This window comes from Ascaphus truei, chromosome 3 (assembly GCF_040206685.1).
Source record: "Ascaphus truei isolate aAscTru1 chromosome 3, aAscTru1.hap1, whole genome shotgun sequence".
NCBI lineage: Eukaryota > Metazoa > Chordata > Amphibia > Anura > Ascaphidae > Ascaphus > Ascaphus truei.
Window position 1 is genome coordinate 84206175 of NC_134485.1, and position 20729 is coordinate 84226903.

At 42.7% G+C, this 20729-nt stretch overlaps 1 protein-coding gene across 1 annotated transcript in view; it reads left to right on the plus strand.

The window, feature by feature from the left end:
* TMEM248 (transmembrane protein 248) overlaps nucleotides 1-20729 on the plus strand; it is a 29815-nt gene that overhangs the window by 1913 nt on the left and 7173 nt on the right. Inside the window, exon 2 of the mRNA XM_075594447.1 lies at nucleotides 17705-17884. Coding sequence (XP_075450562.1) covers nucleotides 17720-17884 — 165 coding nt within the window. The 5' untranslated portion in view covers nucleotides 17705-17719. The remainder of the gene's footprint in view (nucleotides 1-17704; nucleotides 17885-20729) is intronic.

A 20729-nucleotide genomic window follows, 5' to 3' on the forward strand; every position in this document is an offset into this window, starting at 1 on the left:
ATAAGTACATACATGACCCTGGAGTATAATTATAAACTATAAAGGGCTTTAGATTTGGAAGACCAAATTATTATTTTTCTAACACTTATGGCGTTTATGAAGGAATTTGCGTTTATTATGTTTAATTTAAGTTCAAAGTTTCATTTACATGTACATTCTGTTTTCTCATTTGTTAGGGGCAAGTTAATAAACAATGTACTGTATTTTGGCAAGATATTTGACACTTCCAGGTGGTTTGCACATAAAGTGCACCTCAGTCATTACTTTGCTAAGTTATAGAAGGCAAGAGGGTACAAGTACAGTACAGTATTCTGAGAGGGAGTAAGTTAGTGGAACGTCTGTGCCCCGGTTTCAGAATATAACGGGTGTGTGCATGAATATGTTGGCCACATCTGTGAATACAGCACAAGGAAGGGACACGTTGCAGAAATTAGCACTCTTGGCTGAACAATGTGTACTGAGGCTTGAGACGAATAGGAACAAGGTACAGAGCATCAGGCCAAAAAATAAAAAGCATTGTTATAAGGTTTGTAGGAAAGTTTTAGTAAATATAAGGGATAATGAGGCTTCATGGCTCCTTAGTGACCAGCGGCAGAAGATTGTTGCAGCAGCAAAGGCCCCTGTGGCAGTTAAAGGGTTACGTAGTTATAAGCACTTGTGATGCCTCATGAGGAGTGGGGTGTTGAAAACACAGGCCACAGCAAACAGATTCTGGTCAACTTTGATCATAGAACACAGGGAATTGTTTTTGTTTTGACAGGTTGTGTTAAATCTGTTGTATAAGTATTTGTAATTGGTGGTTAAACCTCATCAGTTTTACTGCCCAGTAGTCATTGCAGAACAACAAAGATTAGAAGGGAAACCTAATCAGTTTTACTGTGTAACACACTGTTAAAAGGTTTTTCCCTCTTAAAAAAAAAAAAAGAGAGCAGGCTGCTGTGATACTGTACAGCTCTATTCACATGAAGACGTTTTGATCATGCTTTCTGAAAAATGAAAACTTTTAAGTGCGCTTCACAGTAAAACTGATTTTAGGTTTACCCTTCTGACCTTGAGCATTCTTGAATGACTACTGGGCCTTCATTATTTGTTCAGTCAAGCATTATAAGCTAGCTAAAATGGTAAATTTTAAGCTTCCTATCTTGTAATTACTCAGTCGGGCATTGTGTGATTCACTTATGTCTAGCATGTGTAATATTTGTCACTGCAAATGCATGCCCAAATCCTGCTTTCATATCTAATCCAAATGCAGACACCAAGAATACCTTCTCTTACTTTACATGTATCCTGAAAACCCACCCACCGGCTGGACCGGTAATCCTAAACGATTGTCATTTTTTATTTATTTTATATAGCAACAACAATGTATGCAGCTCTTTACAAAATTCGAATCGGGCTACAGGGAAGTAAAAATACAATTAATGCATGAAACATAAGCACATGATATGCAAAGGCATTGTTCTCCAGGGGAGTTGACCGTTTTAATTTCATGTTGGGAGACTTGTAGAGATTGGGAGGGTTAAATTCAATGCATGGCAGTGCCTGAGCCCACTGATTGGTATGCTCCTCTGTAGATGTGGGAGCATTAGTCCTGAGTACTGGCTATTTAAATGTTTCATTCAGAGGGTGTGTTTTATGATTTGATTTGAAGTTGGAGAGAAGGTGCTTGGTGTATACTGAGGGTAGGAAAGTTACACAGATTAGGGGCCATCAGGGGAAAAAGGTGAGCAGCAGAGTTATTGTAGAAGGGAGAGACCATCCTGAGCAGACAACAGTTCCGAGTCTAAATAGAAGAGAATAAGGGCATGCATTTAGTTTTAGTAGTATAACGACAGAGGAAGGGGGAGAGATAGCAGTGTTGGAGGAAGAAGGGACACAGAATGAGTGTGAATGTAATGGAGAAGTCAAATCTCACACCTAAGAAATGTGCTCTGGTGAATGGTGGTGCCATTTACTGTGATGGAGATCAGGCTTATACTGTAGGACCAGATTTAGAAGAAAATAAGAGGGCCTGTTTTAGAAAAAAATAGTTTAAGGCAGAAGAGTTTCATACTCAAGGACATAATGCTTGCAATAGTGCTCAATGTCAGGCAGTAGCTGGGAAGGCTAATAGGAAATTACCATGCAACGAGGTGTAGATGGCACGAAAGAAGGAATACTTTTGTCACTGTACAAATTTCAAGTAAGACCACACCTTGAATATGGAATACAGTTCTGTTAAAAAAAAAAAAAAAAAAAAAAAAATACATAGTTTTGGAAAAAAAGAGAAGATTCATCAAATTTATAGTGTGAGATGTGTGGAATGGTGCTCAGAATCAGTGTTAGGCTCTATATCAAACTTGATTGTAGTAATGATAATCCTTTAATGTCCAGATACTGATAGGGTGGTGATGAGAAATCAGTCATGAATAGACCTAGGTGAGATAAGTGTCTAGTGGTGTTAGCAGACCAGCCACAAATATTGACGCTATCACCAATGTCCCCAGATAGGGTAATCACAATATATAGCCAATAAAGTACTGACAGGACTTGTATCAGGGCATAATAGCCCATTACCTGCCAGCTTAATAAAGTGCCTCGGCATGAAACGCGCAGGTGAGTTTGTTTAGTCCATCTGTTTTTTTTTGGCCTGCAATAAATTTGATCTGACTATTTGGAATTTGCTCTTGATAAAATGAAAAGAATCCCAGATTGGAGGTCCTCCTGCTGTGCTCCGTCACAAACTGCATTTCACAAAATTAATAGACTGGAAAGTCTGATTTCTCAGGAAAGGCTATCCAAATTATAATTAACTTTAGAGTCATATAAGAGGGGATATGATTACTATTTACATATATATATATATATATATATATGTATATGTATATGTATATGTATATGTATATATATATATATATATATATATATATATATATGTAAATAGTAATCATATCCCCTCTTATATGACTCTAAAGTTAATAAATATATATCATATACTGTATATATATATATATATATATATATATATATATCAGTACAAGGAAACTTTAAGGGAGCTTTGCATCTCAAGGACCGTACAAATGATACAGGGTCATCCGGCAAAGATTTCACCAGCAGGAAAGGGTTCTTTACAGTAAGGGCTGTCAAAATGTGGCATTTGGAATGGGAGACTATGATAACAGTAAGGTTAGACTTCTTCTTTTTCGAAGGAAAATATACACAGGTTTACTGTATGCTAAATAAGTCAAACATTGGCAGGATGTTCATCCAAAGATATACATGAATGCCATTACTGGAGTCGGAAAGGTGTTTATTCCCCAGCACCCTCCCATACTCCTCCCCCCACCCCCTTCCTTTTGATGCATTAAATATCAACAGATTCACTGGGGTTCCCCCCCCCCCCTTATTGATCAAGTAACGTCTAACATGGGATGAGTAATATTTGAACTCGGTGGCCATGTCCATTTTTATTTATTTAATTTAAATCTCTTCTACTAAGTAACATTTAGCCGAAAGGCAATCAGAAACTCTGGCTTGTACTGCGCACATGAGGTTAAGGACGAATAGAAATACATCCGCTACGTAGCGGGAATACCTGACGCCAAAGTTAAGGTCACTAAGTGGTGGTGTGTAGAGGGAGGTCCCAGAACCGAGCCCTAGGGTACACCAACTTAAAGCTAACATCATGAAGACATGTTGGCTAATACAGACTAAAAAGGACTGGTGGGAGCGGTTTGAAGAGTGCTAGAATAGGGTTTTATTACGGATACAAAGAGGGTGTAATTTGAAGAACAAGGTTAACATTATTGAAAGCCGTAGAGGCATCAAGCGGGTTAAGGAGGGCGTGATTTAGCTTAATGGCGATGACTGGCTACTTTTGGTTTGGACAGTGTTGAGTGAACTGTATGAAAGCGAGATTGCAGAAGGTCGAGAAGAGTAAAAAAAAAAAGTTGAACATATGGGAGAAGACCATGGATTCCAGCCAGTCAAGGACGGTTGGCAGCGAGCATCCCGCCGCAACGGATGTCACCGCAGGGCACCTTGCCGCTTCACATTTTGCTGCTCCGATGTTCCACGCACCCGACAATTCATCTTTAAATGTTACCGCTGAACGGGGGAAAAACTAGGAGCACAGCAATGAAAAAAGAGAACTGGAGGCCAAAATGAAAAAATAACAAAAACTGTATTGGGACATGAACTATTTAAAAGAGAAACCTCTAATGCGTTTCTCACATGGTGCGCTTTATCTCTTTGATAAAGCGCACCATGCGAGAAACGCGTTAGAGGTTTCTCTTTTAAATAGTTCATGTCCCAATACAGTTTTTGTTATTTTTTCATTTTGGCCTCCAGTTCTCTTTTTTCATTGCTGTGCTCCTAGTTTTTCCCCTGTTCATCTGTTCCTGTTACCCGTGGATGCACACAGCCTATACCGGAGACTTCAACTTACCTGGATTGGATTGTGAGTACACGTCCATTGACTGTCTGCTGTGGATTTATCACTAAGGGCATCTGGTTTTGCGAGGGTCTGTCGGTTCCCTTAGGGGGACAAAGGGTCCATCGCTTCCAGTTAGTTCCCTAACTATGTGATCTAAGGATTACCTTATTATAGCGACAGCGTTCACATGCTCATGGTTTGTCTCCGGTATATCGAGGGTTAAATTAGCCTATGCGTGATACACGCTGTCTCCCTGGTTAGTAGCGTCGGGCTTTGAGGTTTATTCCTCTGCTTTGTTAAATGTTACCGCGCCTATGTCCTGCACACCCGCCACTTCTTCTTTTAAAGATGGTGCGTCGGAGCAGCGGAAGTGAGGGACATTTAAAGATGGCGTAGCGGGTGCGCAGGACAGCCCAGCAACCGCAAGTTGTTCCGACAGCAACGTGCGCGCCGGCGATGGTTTTGGCATGTCCAAACATCCCATTCCGCCATTCAAGCTGTTTGGAAGCAAATGACAGGAGGGAGTTGGCGCTACACGGGCATATTTGAATGAGGAAGGGATCGTGCAAGAGAACAGGAAGGAGGTAAAGGTATGGGTGAATACGGTTTAGGGGAGGATCAAGAGGGCTCATAACGTGGGTCAGTAAAGGTAGAAATAACAATATATGGAGGTAGCAATGGGAAATATAGCAGACAAAATATACCTAAGAATATGATGAGCAGAATTTAGAAATAAGATGTAATAACTTTATTTTATATACCGTTTTTCTCCCAATGGGACTCGGCGCTTCACAAATAATTATAGTGCACACACTACATAGCACTTAAGATTTTTGCAGACACTGTTCCTGCCCGGAGGAGCTTACAATCTGTCTTGGAGCCTGAGGCACATGGAAATAAAGCGACTTGCTCAAGGTCACAAGGAGCTGACACCGGCAATTGAACTAGGTTCCCCTTATTCAAACTCTGTGTCATTGTTTACAGTCGGTGCCTTTACTCACTGAGCCACTCCTCAATCATAATAGATAGCAGACTGTCAGGCAATGTTACACAGGATTCTTACAGGTGGTGTGTAGTTTGAACTCGCTATGTATATCGATCGAGTTTACCAAACACTGGTAACGAAATAATAAATGAGATTTTGTAACTGCCTTTCCTCCCTCACATGCATGCATACCAACTAGAACCATTGATGCCAAATGTGGGTCTTTAAAGCTAACATAAAACTTGGAGGAAAAATTTGCCCAGAGTCGTCCTAGCAGATTCTGTACTTTTACTGAACTAATGCAGAAATTTAGTCAACACAGTGAATAAATACATTTCTCGGTTTGAGAATATATTTTTGTTTTAAAAAGGTGGTGGTCCCATTTAGCAGGTAAATTTTTATTTTTTTAAATTATTATTTGGCTTACAAAGATTAAATTGGCCTTCGAAAAACTGTATTTGGTGAAAATATTATACATGTTCTTCTTGTGTGTTAAATTCATGCTTATGTTTATCTGATTGACTATTGATGGCATCATAAGTACTTTATAAAGAACAAAAAAATACCTGTAGATTTGAGGCTTGACAAACCGCCCCATCACCAAAAGGCACTGGTTAAAGAAACTGAAAACCCTTCATTGCTTGTGTCCTATAGCCCTGAAACAAATGGTAATGTAAGAGCGAGTGCTTTCGCCTTATTGCCAAGTAGGACTACACCATTAACTGTGAAGGGCAGCTTTCCACATGACCGCTGGGGTTTTCCCACTGGGTGTTTTTTGTTCTGCTTCTGCAGCCTGACCACTTCCTGGTCACAATCTCGGCTTTTTCTGTCTGAGATGATGTGCCGGAGGGAGACTAGATCTGTTTCAAGCTTTCCATTCCAAAACTGGCAGCTTGCCTGTTCTGACTTCTCGCTGTTACTTATTTACAAGGCGTCACTGTATTTGTTAGCAGAGGGAGGGGGGGATGAGAAATTAACATTAACATGAGAAATTAACGTTAACATTCAAAATATTTCTATTCTCCATGCTAAAAATGAGATCTTTTGGAAAATGCATCCAACAGGTTTTCCCCCACCCACTGGGAGATCACGCTATTACAGGGTGTGTTGTGCTGGTTCACAGGATGCTGAGCTTTCCGCCGGTGGTATGGGGGAGACAGGACGGGCTTTTGAGGTGATGTTTAGTTCTTCGCTCGGTGGTTCAGCACCTCCATCTCTCGCAGACTCCAGGAGTGCTGAAGACAATCCCTCAGTAGAACCCTCTGATACTCCCCCTGATTGTAGTCTCAGGTAGGAGTATATTTTATCGCTGGAACACTTTGTTCTTTACCAACATGGTATCGGCATACAACTGGTACAACTCTCTTGTTCCCTCCTCACGATGGTCCCTGGACTCAACACCCAGGCATGAGACCCAAGGGTCGGTCCAAACTTTTCCCGTACTCCCTGGTGGAGTAGGAGGTATAGTCCTCACTCCCACTCCCTTAAATGAGGGGATGGAAGGTGGCCAGAGTCCTGTGCACACTCTTCCGTTGGACAGTCTCTCTCAAGGTAGAGAAACGGACTAAATTTACATGTGCAGCCCCTTAAGTACCCTGGGGGAGGGTCCAAGGTCTGAGCACAGGATTGGGCTGAACACATGCCTTGTCCCCGTCCCCCCCCAAAAGCAAAAAACATTTACTAACGTGTGTGTGTGTGTCTGTCTCTGGAAGCAGGGTCATGTTTGATAACTGTCAGGTTATTCATCTATTTGATTAGTTTCAGAGAAGAGTCCCCCCTTAAAATTGCTGGCTGTTGGGACCACCCGGTTAAGGATATCACAATTTGTCCTTCATCTTTGTTAAATGTCCTTAAATTCGCTTTTTATATAGATTTACGTCAGCATAACAGAATTCAGCATTCTTGTCATTTTGCACATAAAAACAAAACGTTTATTTTGAAAATAATTACTTACATACAAAAATAGTAAGAATGATGATGATGTTTCAAATAGATTGATATTCTTAAGAATAGTTGCACATAGTAACCTTCTTTCTGTTAATCTCTCCAGGTATTAACATTTCTTTCTTCTCTTCATGATATCATCACTCTGACCTCGTCTTTCTTCCTCTGGCCTATCTTCTCCCCATCCTTCCTTCCTAAACTCACTAAGCTCACTGCTGTATTTATCCATAAAGACCCACCCAGTCAGCCATTTTAACCTTTAAAATGTTATATCCCAACATGGTATTCACCTACATTACTGATGTCATATGACCTACCCCCTGAACATATAAGTAGTTTTCAAACTTGCTGAATGGGAAAGTCTTATGCAGCATTTTTCCCAGTTAGGACTTACAGCTGTTCAACAACTTTAGGCCACGAATTGACCTTTTGGGTCAATTCTGTCTGTCAGAATAGATCTGACCTTTTACTTAGAATACTTTGTATGTTCAGTTATTGTTACATGTAATCAGATAATTTTATATATATATATATATATATATATATATATATATATATATATCAGACACATATGTAGATATGAAGGAAAGTTCAGACTATTATACTGTATACTTTAACATTCTGCCTTTGATAACAGATTCATTCATTACAATATAATTATTGCTAAATTGGATTTCTTACAGTCTTCGTACGGAAAGGTGGCCCGTCTGATCAGTTGCAGTGAGGAGAGATGTGGCATCTCGGTGAAGTTTCAGCACCTTGTCCTTCAAGACATCCTATGTTTGTTTTTATTACCTGCTTTTTGAAGCCGTAGCAAGGGATAAACCTAGTGAAGATGGATGTGTCGCTATCAACTAGTCACACAAGAGATCCGCAGTACTGACCTGTTCTACATCCTACTTACTGTGTCATAGATGACATCTGAATCTGCTTTCTTTTTACCCTCCAGTTTAGCGCAAACTGGGGGGCGCAAGACTGCCTGCGGGGGGGAGGGGCGCGCGGGGTTTACAGAGGCCCTGCGTGCTTCCCGAAGGCACTTAAATTAGGTGCTGCAGGGCCTCTGTAAGCCTTTACTTACCTTGACTCCGGTGGCTTCCTTCCCGCGTCGCCATGGCAACGTGGCGTCAAATGATGCCGCAAGGTCATGTGACGTCATGACGCCGGAGGTGAGGGGGGGCGCGGGGGAGTGAGGAGACCGTCGGCAGGGGGGCGCAGGGAAACAAGTTTGCGCCCCCCTGCGGTAAAGGATATGTGGCAACCTGTTTGTATTGGCAAATATATCTATTTTTTGTTTTATTTCAACTGAACGTGACAGGCTCTGTTAAATGTGATTTGTTCCATAATTATTTCATAAATAAAACAGAACACGGTCTGCTTTGTAGCCTGAGTCATTCTAAAATGTTTTGCAGGTTATGGGGGCAGGGAGGGCATTTAACCGATCCAATATGAATTGGTCTATTAACCTGTCAAATGTTGGGCGAATATTTTGACACCCACATCGACTAGAATAATAACAGTAGTTGCAAAGGGAGAGACTTTGTAATTTCTAATAGGTTTGACATTACTGCCTTAACAAAGCTGCCCCCAGACAACCTATTTGTAGTTTGTTTTCTTCTGTGCTACATATACAGCTGCTGGGTCACCAATACAATGTTTTAAAATCTGCTGTTGGAGTTGCAGCCGTCTATTGCCCACTGGAAGCAAGGCTGACACCAGCCAGCACTTTATCTTTACCGGGCAAGTTTTCTTCCACCTAGTTCCAAGTAACACACAAAGCTGTAGCAAATCAATGGGGTTTTCTAATTAAACTGTGATGGTGCCGATTTGTGGCACGGAAACTTACATTGACATCACAAAAGGTGATATTGCTCCGATCCGCATTATCGCAGTTTAATGAATAACCCCCCTTCCGTCATGTTTTCTGCTGGACTCCACTAATCCTACCTGTTCCCCACCAGTGCTGTGTACCGCCTGGCCGACTAGTGACCCTGCCCCAGTACGAAAAGGAGCGGCGTCAGCCGTACAATCTGTATTTTCCATTCCACCCCCTTGATAAACTAATTGAAAAGCCCTGCAATAAAACTCTCAGTAGTTTAGGTTATGCTATAGGTTTAGATGATTATACGTTACAAGTGTTAGAAGCCGCAACGGATTCCTATTGGCCCGCGTGACGTGGGGGGAATTTAATGTACAGTATCTTGGGAACCAGGTAGTGTACATAGCTGAAATGAACATGGTTCAGCTCCAGGAGTTCCCTGCTTCCCATCCATTTTTAAAAAAAGTGGAGCCCAGAGGGAGAACTGTTCTTAAGATACAAGATCAGGAATGGAGCAACCATAAATCATTAGTTGCCAAAAATGTGCAACTACGTTTACCTGCCCACTTTATGCATACAGTATTGATATTGCATTTTATATAGTCGTTGGCTGCTGTACAGTATTCTTATTTATTCTTCGCGCCTTGGTCTTTTTTATGAGGGTCCTTGAACATATTTACACAAGTAGCGTCTATTCATATTGTCGAACACCATCATCAATAACCGTTCTGAACAAAGTCATACATTTTCCTTCAGCTGCTCATCTCTGGCTGTTTAAACTAGTTACAAAATAATGTTGGGTGGAACGAATCGTAAGTTGGTGCCTAACGATCCACAGCACTGTAATCCAACAGAGAGAGAATACAATAAAGAATGTTCATCAAGGGGGCAACCTCCTCTATGTAAAGCAAGCCTTGGAATTTTTGTAGCATATAGCACACATTAGCACCATCTATTGCCTAGGTTGGCAACCTAATCGCCACAAGTGGCGAATTGGCCATGAAAGTGTGGCGAATTTGAGTTTGCCAGCTCCCACAGTAAAATGAACCTTTTCCTGGCGGCGTGTGCTTGTTTCCGCTTTCTGAATGAGTCATTGACGCAACACAGCCATCCAATACTCCCCTCTGCCTTCAGTTGGAGTCTAGACCCGACCTCGAACTATTATTTTTTTTAACATTTTTCCAATTTCTCCCTGAGAGATTGGTAAGTGGGTGATTCGAAAACGAGTGAGTGAATCAGGTGAATAGTGTGTTGTTGTTGTTGTAAATGTTCAAGTGAGCAACCTAATTTCTCAATTTTTACATGGTGTGATGATTTTTCACTTCTCATTCGCCACACCTGTGGCTACATTGAAAAATAGGTTGCCCACCTCTGATCTATTGTATCCCGTCCGGTAACATATATGTAAGAAATCATAGGTCACATAGGTGTATGGCCGGCAGCGCCCACGGTGTGGGACAAAACCGTGCAGGCCACCGGTATACAGAGCCTTGTAGATTTATTTATTGGCACATAGATTAAAAAACAGAGTACCGCTAAGGGGGTCTCTAATGTGTTTCGCACTGGGTAGCCATTTTTAGTCCAAAGAAGAAGCAGGCACACGGTCTTACTCAAAAGGAGGTTTAATATGCCATAAAGTCCAATGTTTCAGCAGTCAAATACTGCCTTTCTCAAGGTGAAGGCCTTCAGACCTACATTTGGGACTACAGGAGCTCCCCAGGACTAGCGCACCGGCAGCTAAGTACCCCACCTCTATTACCATTGATATTGAGTGCGTGTCTCATCCTCTGTCTAGCCATTTTTAGTCTACATAGAAAATGGCTCTGCAGCCTGGTAGAGTGGAGCAAGTTTATTCACATGGCGACTCCTGACGTTTATTCAATCTTGAGTCACTCAATATGTTAAAGGGAATCTATTGCCTACCATCCATGTCATGTGAGACCTATGTGAAAAGGTATATAAGTCAATAAGACTCATACCCAATGACAACTGATACTTGTCGGTAATGGGATCGTTCCAGATTTGCATTTGTAACAGTTTGGGGGCTCTTCCTCGGTCAAGTGTATTACTGTAGATTGCGCTCTTCCAGACAGTGGCAACGATTTGGTAAATAAATTGTGCTATAAACTCTCAGCATGACAATGCCACACAGATGTACATTTTATTGCCCTCCTTAACGAATATAACAGTGCAGTACTGTGCAAGGATCACTCATCAATCTTCTGGTATTTGTTTAGGATCATATTATTCTGCAATCCTATGAAACTATAGGGGTTTTGACTTTCTTTATCTCTGCAAATTGTTTAGATTAACTTTCTGTTTAGTATTTTAAAGCGTTTTACTAATATTTACCCATGGCTTTTGAGCCTTGCGACATGGGTGGTGTATGAAAATTGGTACCCTGTAGCTTCCCGCTGACCAGTGCTTTCCAAGGCTTGAAATAATTTTGTTGGCAAAAAATAAATAAAAAATGGCTACCGATTTTTATATTCTTTACAGTTTGGCGTTTCTGAGAAATGGAAGTCAGAGTCGGAGATCTGCATGCAGGCATTTAGTCATCTGCCTTTGGAATTCTGGTTGTGAGACTGATGCAATAAAATCTCTCTATATATAGATATATATATATATATATATCAAAACAAAACAAAAACATTAAGGAGCGCCTACTATAACAACCTATAAATTGTGAGTGAATTAGCTACTGTGTTGAAACAACCAATGGGGTGGCCAGGGGGGGGGGGGGTAATAATATAAGATGGAGCCTATGTTAAAAAAATATATCACATAATAACTAATAAAATTTTAATAAAAAATGCTATAAAAAATATATAAAAGTATACAAAAAAATATATTACTAAAAAATAAAAATGAATAGCTTTAGATGTATACCAAAAACCTTAAAAAACATAGAGTCCCGTTCCAATAAAGTGCATCCAGGTAAAGGCAGCCCGTTTGAAAGGGACACAACTCCCTTGGAAATACCTATGAGAGAAAATGAGAAAAAAAACAGGCGCACACCTAGTGCATTAAAGTATAACAATCATTTTATGGAACATTAAAAAATAGACAAATGCCCACTCACAAATCAAACAATAAAAATGAGCAGTTATGAGATTGGCCCTCATAAGCCACTGGCAGCGTCTCGATCAGCAATGGAGTTTTCCTCCTCCACACGTGTAGTACAAACTCCTTCACCGGAAGTGACGTCCTCCCGGCGTGTGCCCCGCAACAGGAAGTCCCTCCGGGAACCAAAGATCTTGCCTTCTTTCTTCTGGCTATTGTACCATCAGGAGTAGTGGAGATCTGCCAGCTGCTTCTTGTCTGTCTCGCCACTCACGATACTGCGTCCGCAATCTGCTGTGTTTAGTGGGAAAGTGCCTCCTCCGTCTCAGCCACGCCCTACGCGTTTCGTCATCAAGGATGACTTCATCAGGGCGAAACGCGTAGGGCGTGGCTGAGACGGAGGAGGCACTTTCCCACTAAACACAGCAGATTGCGGACGCAGTATCGTGAGTGGCGAGACAGACAAGAAGCAGCTGGCAGATCTCCACTACTCCTGATGGTACAATAGCCAGAAGAAAGAAGGCAAGATCTTTGGTTCCCGGAGGGACTACCTGTTGCGGGGCACACGCCGGGAGGACGTCACTTCCGGTGAAGGAGTTTGTACTACACGTGTGGAGGAGGAAAACTCCATTGCTGATCGAGACGCTGCCAGTGGCTTATGAGGGCCAATCTCATAACTGCTCATTTTTATTGTTTGATTTGTGAGTGGGCATTTGTCTATTTTTTAATGTTCCATAAAATGATTGTTATACTTTAATGCACTAGGTGTGCGCCTGTTTTTTTTTCTCTCATTTTCTCTCATATATATATATATATATATATATATATATTGGTTGACAAATCACCAAAAAATCTACTCGCCGCACAAAAAAAATCTACTCGCCACCTAGTACCAAACGTGTGCTGCTTGGGCCAATATTTACTCGCCCGGGGGTTAAATCCACTCGCCCGGGGCGAGCAAATGTATAGGTTTGTCGAACACTGTGTGTATATATATATATATGACTGAAATAATGTTTGTGTGTATTTGTACCCCCTGTGATTGGCCAGTGGACGGCCGCAGCTCATTGGCCTGCGGGGTGGGCTGATGTCACGGTCACGCATCCTCCCTCGCGCTCTCCCCCTTCCACCCGCTCCCTCACACTATCCCCCTTACCAATGCGCCGTCCTCCCGCACACCCCCGGGGGGAGTGTGTGTGCCCACAGGGGGGGGGGGAGAACTGAGCAGTGGTGGCCGATCTTCTCTCTCCGCTCCTCCCGATCCTGCTGCGCTGCGGGGGGGTTGCCCCATCAACAGAGGTGAACGCACCCGGTGGAGGTGGGGCCCGGGGGGTGGGGATGTTGAGGTTGTTGATGGTCCCCCCCACTCACATCCGTCGCTGCCTACTCCACTTTGTGTGTGTGTGTGTGTGTGTGTGTGTGTGTGTGTGTGTGTGTGCGTGTACACACATAGGACACCAGAAGTACCCAACCAGCCACCCACCCGCCCTCTCCGTCACCCTCTCAGTCACCCACCCGCCCTCTCCATTACCCTCTCCGTCACCCACCTGCCCTCTCGTCACCCACCCGCCCTCTCGTCACCCTCTCCGTCACCCACCCATCCTCTCCCGCACCGTGCTCCCGCTCACCTCACTGCGCCTGACTGCCCCATCCTCCGTCGCGCTCTCCACCTTCAAACCACGTCGTCCTCCCGCTCACCTCACCGTCGGCGACCTCTGAAGTGGGGGGAGGAGGAAACCGGCCCGTGACTGTGAAGGGGGGAAATCGGAGCTGTGAAGTGGGGGCAGAGCTATGAAAGGGGGGGGAATCGGACATCTGAACCCCGGGGGGGGGAGAGAACCCAGCTGTGCAGGAGGGGGGGGGCCAGAGCCGTGAAGGGGTGGGACACAGACGGACCCATTTTTAACGTAACACTTCCTTGGGTTGCTTTAGCAACTATTTAGGAAGCCACAGCACTTCCTCTTTGGAAGTAGACAGCCATGCTGGGTGCCCTAGGAAGGATTTTCACCGATCGGCAGCTTAGATCAGTGGTGCGCAAACTGGGGGCGGGAGAATTTCTAGGTGGCGCAGCAGTTAGAGGCCCCGCGCTCTTCTCCACTCACCTACTGCCAGCCAGGTCTTCGGCGACGCGCATCAAATAACATGATGGTGTCACGTGACGTCACATGGGCGAACCATTGGGTGAGGGGGGGGGTGCGAACGCTGCGGCTCCCGGGAAGGGTGCCGCAGCTCAAGAAGTTGGCGCACCCCTTGCTTAGATAATTGTATTGCCGTAAATATAAAGAACTGCTGTATTTCTTTACAAAAAAAAATAAACACAAACTGGACAAGAGGCAATACCCCTAATTAAAGAGCGCTTCCCAGTGCATTGATGAGAAATGTACTAGCCCAGTCTTATTGTGGCATCATTCCTTTGGTATTCTATATCAGAACTTAACATGACCAGCATTCTGTAACTGAGTGTATGTTCAAGCAACTTGACCTTGAAGCATGGTAGCTGTGTAGCTCAGCACTGAGGGCAACAGTCAAGGGCATTGTTCAGAAGAGGTGTGTAGAGATGGTAAAAAGGAAGAATTGTAGACGACTAAGACATGAGGGTGATATAATGTGCATTGATATGTCTGTCAGTGTTGAGGTGACTGCTTCTAACATTTAGATGCTAGTTTTTCCAATGCAGTTTCCTCCTCGTGACAATGCAGAAATCCGTGAGGCGCAAGACCTGTTACATTTTGTTGGGTGATACTTTTTTTTTTTTGTTAAACGCTTCACTGTTTTTGACGTTCCCTGAAAACCACAGGGACTAGAGCGCCCGGCTATGTTTGCTCATTTTTTGTTGGCGTGGCCATAACCACATGATCCCTACCAAAGCAATCAGGTGGCCGTGAACTGTGATACGGTCAGTTTTCCGTCACTGAAAAGTTAATATCACAGCTGTGTTTTGTGCAAATGCTTTGTCTTGAAATACCTTGGTCAACAGCCTTTGTATCCCCCTTGGTGGCATTGATGTTCTAAGCTCTGAATTGAGGTTGTAAACTGTTGATAATGTCCTGAGAGACGGCAGGGGATTGGTGGACAGCGCAAACACAAAACGCACTCGCAGCTCACTGGGTGTTGTCAAAAATAAAAAAATATTTATTAAACTACACTACATAATTAAAAAGGACAAACTTGGGACAGAACAAAAAGGGTTCACCTACCACGCGTTTCACGCTTACACAGCGCTTTTTCAAGGAGTATGTGTTAGTAATGTCCTGTCTGAACTGTCCTCCATAATTGTTCTTTTGTGTGTGTGTGTGTATAACAAGCTGGCTACAGAAAACCTGTTTAACGGCTCTGGCAAAGCTCCAGTTCGCCTAACCTTTAAAAAAAAAAAAAGAGAGCGATTTTTAGAGTGTAAATAGTGTGCCCGTATTTCCAAAAAGAGATTAAAAGCTGTACCCAAATATTTAACAAGTTTGGAATTTCTTTAAATAAAATGTAGTCATACAGCTCAACCTCCTTATAACGCTGCGCTTGGGGTCCAAAGAATCACATCGAGTTTTATAAGCGGATCGCGTTAGAAATAATGTACAATTGTATGCATTGTACAATAAAGTATTTAAGATACTAATAATCGTGTTGTAAAGTATTCATAAATACGAAAATTGGGAGCCACGCTTGCATCGCGTTATAAGCAGATTCGCGTTGAAACGGATCGCGTTATAACGGGGTTGAGCTGTACTTTGGTCTTTTTTTTTAAACCACTAACTAAGAGAGTGATTCAGTGTAGATCTGTTGCGTTGCGAAAGCACTTCAGATTATATACCAAGCGATATCCAGGATCTGGCACAGGCAGTGTTAATTTAATTGTGAAATTACGGAAGCATATAACGCAGAGCTTTTCAACTTGCATTCTATGGGGACTGAATCACAAAAGATTTAGGAGTAGAAAAACCACAAAGTTGTTGTAGTTTGATACGTAAAATGATTTGTATTTGTAACATCTGTACCATATACATTTACCTTAACTTACAAGTGAGTTTTATTGTGAAACACTGCACTTGGATGCTTAAACAACTGGTATGAAATTACCAGGGACAGAAAGAAATCCCAAGGGCAGGATTTGGCCTGTAGGGCACCAGTTAAAGAGAGCGGGTATAGGGGATCTCAAACAGTCACTTTTTGATCATCAGGTCTCGGGCTGTGGAGAGTGACATTGTATCTGAAAGAACAAAACTACCAGATGCAAGGTTATTAATATATTTATAGGAGTAATACCTCCTAGTATGTGTACGAATCCAAGGCTACTGTCCCGGTCTTCCTGGCTGTACGCGCGCATGGCGGTGCGTTCAGCGACTACAGCCACAATCGGCGGTCTGTAGGGGAGCGTGGAGGGCGCGACCATGGCTGTACATATCTGCCCTGCCATTGGATGTGTGCCGCCACGTGACCACGGCACAACAAAATTCTTGTCTTCCCTGAAAGCGTTCTCGTCACAGCGCTTTGCGCGCCCACAGGCACTGGGGCCTGCCCCGTAGAGGGCTGTGCTGTGTGGCGCGCACCGCCATGACTACCGGGGACTCGGCCTAAGGCAGAGTTGTGTCAAAGTAGAATAAGAAGTTCTACAATCAAGGCTCAATCTGCAGGCTCCGAATGGTAAACTTAGCCGTGGCAGGCAGAGACACTAACAAAAATATCATTTTAAAGGGAAACAAAATATTTCCCCTCTGGTAAGCAAGACTTCATAAAAATATCACAACTGTGAGCTGTGGCCCTTAGTTTTTTATTTTTTAACCTTTTAATATATTTTGCGTGGAGAAAATGTACCACTTGTTTTTTCCAAGCCTGGCTCAATAAAAACATTTTGTACAGGAGAGTGCATGCGTATTTTCCAAACACCTTCCTTAGCCCTGCCCCTCCCCCCATAGCAGGTAACTGCAGAAAGAAAGTTAGTTTATAATTGGTTCTATTAAGCGTTGCGATTGTGGCACAAATTCAGTATTCTTTTTTTTCTGTCGGTATAATATAGGTAGCGCTATAAACCTTGTAAACTCCGTATCGGCTCTCCTTGTGACCACCTTCTCTCCTTGTGTAACAAAATTAGATTGTAAGCTTTTAATGCAATGACTCATTGGACATGCAGACTTCCACAGTATATAGTGTTACATTTTCTAAGATCTATATATTTATATAATTTGACATGACCTTTAGCTGAGAAAATTAAAGCATACCAAAAATAGCCTTAAAAAGAAACAACAAAATAGGAAAACGAAGGTAAACAGAGGTTTTAATAGCTCTTACTGTATAAAGAAGTTTGGATAACCAGTCAGAGAGTAAAGTTACATTTGGTGAAAGGTAAGAAGACGGAGGTATCAAAGCTCTTCATGTATTTGGGGGGTGGGAAGGATATTGTTCCTTTTGGTTTTAGGATGAGGTGTGCAGTGCTACTCTTAAGTACTACTGGCTTTATCTCAGAGGTATAATCTTTCATTTTCCTCTGCAGGGTATTTAGACCACAATGATGCTGAGCCTCCTACACCCCCTGGAGAACCTGAAGTCGTACATCATCAGCCGCCCCCCTCTGGTGGTCTTTATGATCAGTGTTAGTGGGATGGCAATAGCCTTCCTGACCATTGGCTACTTTTTTAAAATCAAGGAGATCAAATCACCTGAGATGACTGAGGTATGGTATCCTCCAAACCATGTCATGATTTTGAGGAAGGGGTTATGGGGTTTGAGATGTGGGTTGGATTTGACAGACATTCAGAAGATGATAAAATTATATTTGTTCAACACAGTCATTAAGGAAACCTATATAAAATTGACCTGAGATGTCTGCTATTCGTTTGAGAGCACTTGATATAAAGGTGTGCTATCTCGTTCATTATCTTCTGGATTTAGCTTTCCATCCTCACTAAGCCCCAACTAGTTCGGGTCTTTGAGATTTTAGCATTTTGTCCCTGGTGCTTGTCTATATTTCTTTTGTTGCATGGCTTCTAATCAACTAGTCCTCTAGTCAGGGACTTTAAATGGAAACCACAGGGGAAGAAACTTTCAGAAAATAGTCATCAGCAAATACATGTTTTGGTCCCTCCACCGCCCCCCTCCACCCCTTCTGTATTATGCCTTACAGGTCAATTTCTGATGATTGCCCACCAAAAAAAAACATACTTTGGAAAGACTGGTTTGCAGATTACATTTTATTCGATGGTCTATGAAACAGATTTTTTTATTTTTATACAAAAGGAGTATTTGGGAACTTTGTAAATATGCAATCGCATCTTTCTGTGGCGCCAACATCTCACAGCACAGTACAAGGTGCAGGCACATAGAAACATAACAATATAATACAATACACTTGACATTTAATGTAAAGGTACATACATAAGGTGTTGTGGGTTAACCAGATAAAAGTATAGTAAATTCGATCACAGGTAACTGATGGCGTAAAAGTAGAAAGAAAAAGGATGTTAGGTAGGCAGCCTTAAAGTGTGTTTTTAGGGAGATGCGTGGCGGGGAGGTGGCTAGTCTGATGGAAAGGACAGGTAATTACACAGAATATGGGCTATTCGAGAAGTCGAAATGGGAGATACTTATGAGGGTGGAGGAGAGGCTTCGTTCATATGCAAATCGGACAGTGCGTATAGGAGTGTACTTTGATGTGAGATTGGAGACAGGGCTGTGCTGTGGAGAGCCCTAAATGTGAGGACTAGAATGTTTAACTTAATCCTGTGTGTTATTAGGAGCCAGTGTAGAACTTACATGTAGGACTGGCATAGGGTAAGAGGTCAGTGAGGTAAGAGTCTGGCAGAAGCATTTAGTATGGATTGGAGTGGGGACACAAGCCAGTTAAGAGATTAAACTGGTTAAGACAGAACATTATAAGAGAATGATTTAAGACTTTGATTGAATCTGAGGTATGAAAGAGACTGGATGGTGGACTCCTGAAGAAGCTTGCTAGGTCTTGAAAAACATGTTGAACGATGGGGTCCACCATCCAGTCCCTCCGACGTGACGTCTAACCACCGTGACCAGCACACCGCATTCAAAGCAACCCCAGCACCTGGTAGCAAGCATAGGTGCTATGGGGAACCGGCGAGCAACAGTTGTGGCACTAGGGAGCAGCAAGAACGTTGACCAGCAAAATGGGAACAGCTGGAGTGGAGAACCGAGCAGAAGTATTTTATCGAGCACTTGTTTGTGAGTGAATTATTTTACCTTTATATTCTCACGGTTGTTTGACAAGATTCTACTTTGGGAGGAGCTTGTGTTGGGCCTTTCTATTTTTGCAGTGATTGAGAACTTTTTGGTTATGGGGTGGAGTTGAAAGGTGGGAAAATAAGGAGTTTAGTTTTTGACATGTTTAGTGGTACTAGGTCAGATAGACGTGCGTGACTTTATCGCAGAGCAGTACGTTGCATGACTTTTCAGCACTGATGGGGTTAATGTGCAGTCCCAACAACGTTACCAGGATAAGATCGTGACCCAACAACGTTACCAGGTTTCATTGGTTTAGCCTATATGACATGTATACTATAAGTGTTAAACCATTTTGAAAGTGTTTATTTGCATTATTAATAACATATGGTAAAAAAAAGTAACAAACCCTCCACCGTACAGCAAATAAAAAAGTCACTTGTGAGCACATTCACATGTCTCAGGTCTGCAACCCGGCTTTTCCCCATTATCTCTTAGCATACAATGCTTCCACTGCAGCCAGGGATTCTGGGAAATGACATGCAAATGACAAAACAATGTCACTTTTAGCTTCTAATTCATTTTAACATAGACCCCCTACAAGCTTATGCCGGCCGTATTACTCAGCTTCTTCAGCACAGCCTTGGTTGAAGTGCTGAAAAGCTGTGTTATAGGGCAGGCATAAACTTATAGCAGTCCATGTTAAAATGGACAAGAAGCAAAGAGTGACACACTGTGAGTGCTCATTTGCATGTCGTTACCCAGAATCCCTGGCTGCAGTGGGAGCACTGTATGCCAAGGCTGCGTCCCCGCTGGCGCTGAGCGCGCGGTGCTTGCCGCTTTTACTAAACAAAAAATTGACTTTCAAGCGCATCTCAACTTGCCCGCAACGCCCCCGTCCACGCTTGCGAAATAGGCAGGACACCCAGCGCTCATGCTTAGAGAGTTGGTGATGTCACCGCTCTCAAGCATGAGCGCGGTCAGCGCCAGCGGGGACGCAGCCTAAGTGATAATGGTGACAAGCAGGGTTGGAGACCTCTCTGAAACATTATTAAGGCATCTTCCAAAAATATTTATACATTTTAAGACTATGTGGGGCTGCATCTTTAAATAACTATACATTTCCCAGTAAATGGAAATGTGATTTTCAGTGTTTTACTTACAAACTGGAGGCACACACTTTTAGTTGGCACCATGTCATGTGGAGAGAATTTGTTGAAAATTAGACTGGGCTAATCCTTAAAAGTACTTTTGTGCTTAATTACACGGAATAAAAAACAATGGGAAAACCCATTAAAGTCTGACCTTAACAATTATGACTCTCCCTTTCC